At 40.4% G+C, this 3,998-nt stretch overlaps 1 protein-coding gene across 1 annotated transcript; it reads left to right on the top strand.

The window, feature by feature from the left end:
- The first annotated feature begins 1,254 nt into the window (after positions 1–1,254).
- Positions 1,255–2,378, top strand: LOC118746045 (opsin Rh4-like). The gene has a single exon (XM_036479774.1). The coding sequence runs from the start codon at positions 1,363–1,365 to the stop codon at positions 1,801–1,803; it is 441 nt and encodes a 146-aa protein (XP_036335667.1). The 5' UTR covers positions 1,255–1,362; the 3' UTR covers positions 1,804–2,378.
- The last annotated feature ends 1,620 nt before the right edge of the window (positions 2,379–3,998 follow it).

Below are 3,998 nucleotides of genomic sequence, written 5' to 3'. Positions count from 1 at the left end.
TGGTCCGCTCGTAGATAATCGAATTCAGGCAAACAATAGGCCGTAACTGCAGTCCTTGAGGCAACCAGGCTAGAAATTCTGAGAGCAAATGAAAGTACATATGTATCTAATTTCAAAAGTTTTTCCTCTAGAAAGGTTAGGGTAGGTTCATCTGGCAGGCGTTGAGCCGTACATAGATCTGCAGGTCAATAACGTTGCCAGTTGGAGCTCGCTTTTTCGCGTCAAAGTAGATATTTCAGTGTGTGGAGTGGTCTACGAATGTAGTAGAAGTGGTCTTGTCAGTGTCATCTGCTATTTATTTACCCTCTACTCCTTTGTGGTCGGGCACCCAATAGATAATCAATGTTCTGTCTGCGGTCAGCCAGTCAATGGCTTCCCGGCTGCGAAGGACGTTTTTGGATGAAATACTATATATATGAGGTAACTGCCTTAATTTCCGCCTGACTATGTACGTATGTATATGTTTACTTTTTAGTTAATTGTCGTTGCGGTATAGGCTAGATCTGCTGCTTTCCTCATTGCGAAAACCTCAGCTTGAAATATGCTGCAATGGTTAGGTAACCTTACTGCCCGCCTGACGTTCAGTTCCCGGCAATATATCAGCACCCACTCCTGTTACCATTTTAGAGCCGTCCGTGAAAATGTTTGGGGATCTACGGCTAGGTAACATTCCCTTGTGCCATCCCTCCTCTTCAATTGTTGTGCTACCTGTGCTTTCGGCTCGGAAGATGTCGTAAGGATTGATACAGGCCACGTTTTAACGGCGGGCCAAACAAGTTTATTTATTTACTTGTACGGTCTTTAGACCTTCGTTCCCATACTAGGAAATGGCGTATGTACATATGTGTATATACAAACGTGTTGTTGTTATATCTACATTTCATATTTTAATGTAACACGTTTTTTACAGTCTTGTGAGGAGATTTTGGGTCACAGTGCACATCCTCCTGATATCTATCTAAAGATAATATTAGCTACAACAACAACACGTTTGTATATGAACATATGTACATACGCCATTTTCTAGTATGAGGTTGATTTTAAGTTTTAAATAAAAAATAGGGGGATTCTTGAAGTCTTGCAAAGCGCCTGCACAGTGTACGGATTGCACGGTAAAACCGGTGTCCGTATGGCAAATCTTAGCAATCTATGCACCGTACAAGTGCTTTCCAAGACTTCGAGGAATTCTCCCAACGTAATAAATAACTTCTATTATTAACATTTAATATTTTGATCACTTCTTTTTTTTTCATTTCAGAGGGATACTTAACTTCCTGTACTTTCGACTATCTAACCGACAACTTCGATACGCGCCTATTTGTTGGCACCATATTCACCTTCAGCTTCGTGTGTCCGACATCGATGATCGTCTACTATTACAGTCAAATAGTCGGACATGTATTCAGTCATGAGAAGGCACTAAGAGAACAAGCTAAGAAAATGAACGTCGAGTCGTTACGTTCGAATGTAGACAAGAATAAGGAAACCGCCGAAATACGTATCGCTAAGGCGGCTATCACTATCTGCTTCCTTTTCTTTGTATCGTGGACACCATACGGCGTTATGTCACTGATTGGGGCATTTGGTGACAAGAGTCTACTGACGCCCGGTGTTACCATGATACCGGCTTGTACATGCAAAATGGTCGCCTGTGTTGATCCGTTCGTGTACGCCATTAGTCATCCGAGATATCGAGCGGAGTTGCAGAAACGTTGTCCTTGGTTAGCCATTAACGAAAAGTCGACAGAAGCCTCGACAGCTGCTTCGACAACCACCGAACAACAGCAGACGTCGGCAGCGTAAAGTTTCGTTCCAGACTGTTGATAGTAATGCTGTGTCTTTAGTTATTTAGTGGTTAAGCAAGATAGCGTAAACTTCTTAGTTACATAGATTAGCAATTAATTTACTTAAATTCATATGGACTAACATGTATGTATGTATGCATTAAAAAGAAATTTAGTTTAGTTTTAATTGCAATTTTCTTCGGCACACAAAAGTTGACGATTCGGCTGTGGACACGGACAAGAATTTTGACTAATTCAAAACGAAGGCATTCGAACCTAGTAGCTATGCGACAAGGCGAAACGACTTATTGAAAACATGGGAATTTAAAAGTGCAACAATGCGTGGATGCTTTAAGGAGCTGCATTGTTCACAAAAATCAATATAAAAAATATCTTCAAATTCGCCACAGTCAAGTGGGTACCTTAAATGTGAATCGAGTAGGTTTAATAATAAATGTAAGCGGAGTTCGGCTGTGGGAATTCCAATGAGAAGTTATTTATTGTTCAGTTGTAGAAATATTCTTAATTTGCTATTTATTTTTGAAGTGAAAACCTTAAATAAATACATATGTAGATTTTTATTGCAATTAAAAATATACCGTTAAATTTTCTTCTTATTTTGTGGTATACATACGCATTTTTTACATACACCTTTGCTCATTTTAAGGGACAAACTTTGTCTTTCCGTTGGGAGATACATATGTATGAATATCTAACGTTTAATGTTCCGCAAATGATGGAAAGTGACATTGTCCGATTTCTGGAAGTATATACAGTTACACGCCTCTTTCGTTGTTGTTTTATGGGGAGCCATTTCATGGCAGAAATGAAATCGAATGTTTGTCTTTTTTGCCGAGGCACGATCCCTGCATTTTTGTAAACGCACCTCCGAATATCAGATGACTTTATGATACTTTCAAAACTTGATTCCGACTGAGAAGTTTTCCCAAAATGTAGCATCACATATCCCAAAACCACTGACCAAGCCATAGCTGACGTCGAAAAATTCGGCGAAGAGAAAAAATATTTTATATCGGCCGAAAAATCTGAATTCATTGAGTACAGTATCTACTGAATTCTCTCAGTCAGATGACAAGATCATTCAGTTTGAGCGGAGAATATGTTTTCGATAAATTACCGCTAATAAAATGAACCGGAACAAATTAAGCAAAGCGCATAAAGCTACTCTGCAATCACTGTGTCGCAAAATAAGAGTCAAGATTGCCTGGAATTCGGCTAGATTAGATTAAAAAAATTTCGTCTGCTTTCAGGGTTAGAAACACTTTCGTGCTACCAAATACTGCTTCAGACATAATTGAACGACATAAACCTCAGCCTTAATGAAGGAGGTTACTTGTCCAATTTATTAATAATGATGATATTTTCGCGCCTATACTCTTGCTGATTGTTTGGCCGAGCTTCTCCTCCAATTTGTGGTAGTAGAGTCTTGATGTTATTACTCAATTGGAGGTACATACAATTTTACGCAGCCTCCGAACGGCTAATGCATTTTATGAGAAGATTTTTCTAGGCAAAAATGCACTCGAAGGTTTACTATTGCCTGGCGATGGGCGACGGCTGTTAAAAAAAAACCTTTTTCAAGCTTTTTTTTTCTATGTTGCTTTGGCCAGGGGTAGTGCGCACTTCTTAGCACCAGCTAAGAACAGTGGCCGCAAACATTTCCGACACAGTAAAAAGAAATTCTGGGGTGTGAGGCCGTGTAAACAAAATGTGGGTTTCTTTCCTAGATTTTGATAGTTCACAGTACTATAAGGTCCATGAAGCTAACGCGCAGAGTCTCCTCTTGGTCTATAAGGCTGAGAGTAGATGAATGTACTCGCTTCTTAATCCCCACATTAAAGCAGTAGAGCCTTGCTCGCTCTGCAAAACATTCAGAGGAGGTAGGTTAGGTTAGACTATCTTGGTTTCCCGCATAAGAAAGGGCCACCATGAGCCCACTGTGATGCTATATTAGAGACTCATTACTTCCCTCCTCTTACCTTAGAAATAGCACCAATTTTTAGCTCTTATGAAGCGAAGAAAGAATAGAGAAGGAACGAGAGTCGACGAGCTCTCGTCAAAGCCGGCCAGTGGTCATCACGGCAGTTACGACCGTAGTCATTTGACACCAACCCCACTCTTGCAGTGTCGATTGCAATCAGGCAGTGCCCGGTGAGAACTTCAACGACATGTTGGAGCAGTGGTCGCTCCAAG

The sequence above is a fragment of the Rhagoletis pomonella genome, unplaced genomic scaffold, assembly GCF_013731165.1.
Source record: "Rhagoletis pomonella isolate Grant_MI unplaced genomic scaffold, Rhpom_1.0 Rhpom_scaffold_00010, whole genome shotgun sequence".
NCBI classification, from domain to species: Eukaryota; Metazoa; Arthropoda; class Insecta; order Diptera; family Tephritidae; genus Rhagoletis; species Rhagoletis pomonella.
Note: the sequence above shows the minus strand (reverse complement) of the source record. Positions and strands in the feature narration are given on the sequence as shown.

Coding starts and splice junctions, on each gene's coding strand:
- LOC118746045 (XM_036479774.1), top strand. CDS start 1,363: ATGATCGTCTACTATTACAGTCAAATAGTCGGACATGTATTCAGTCAT.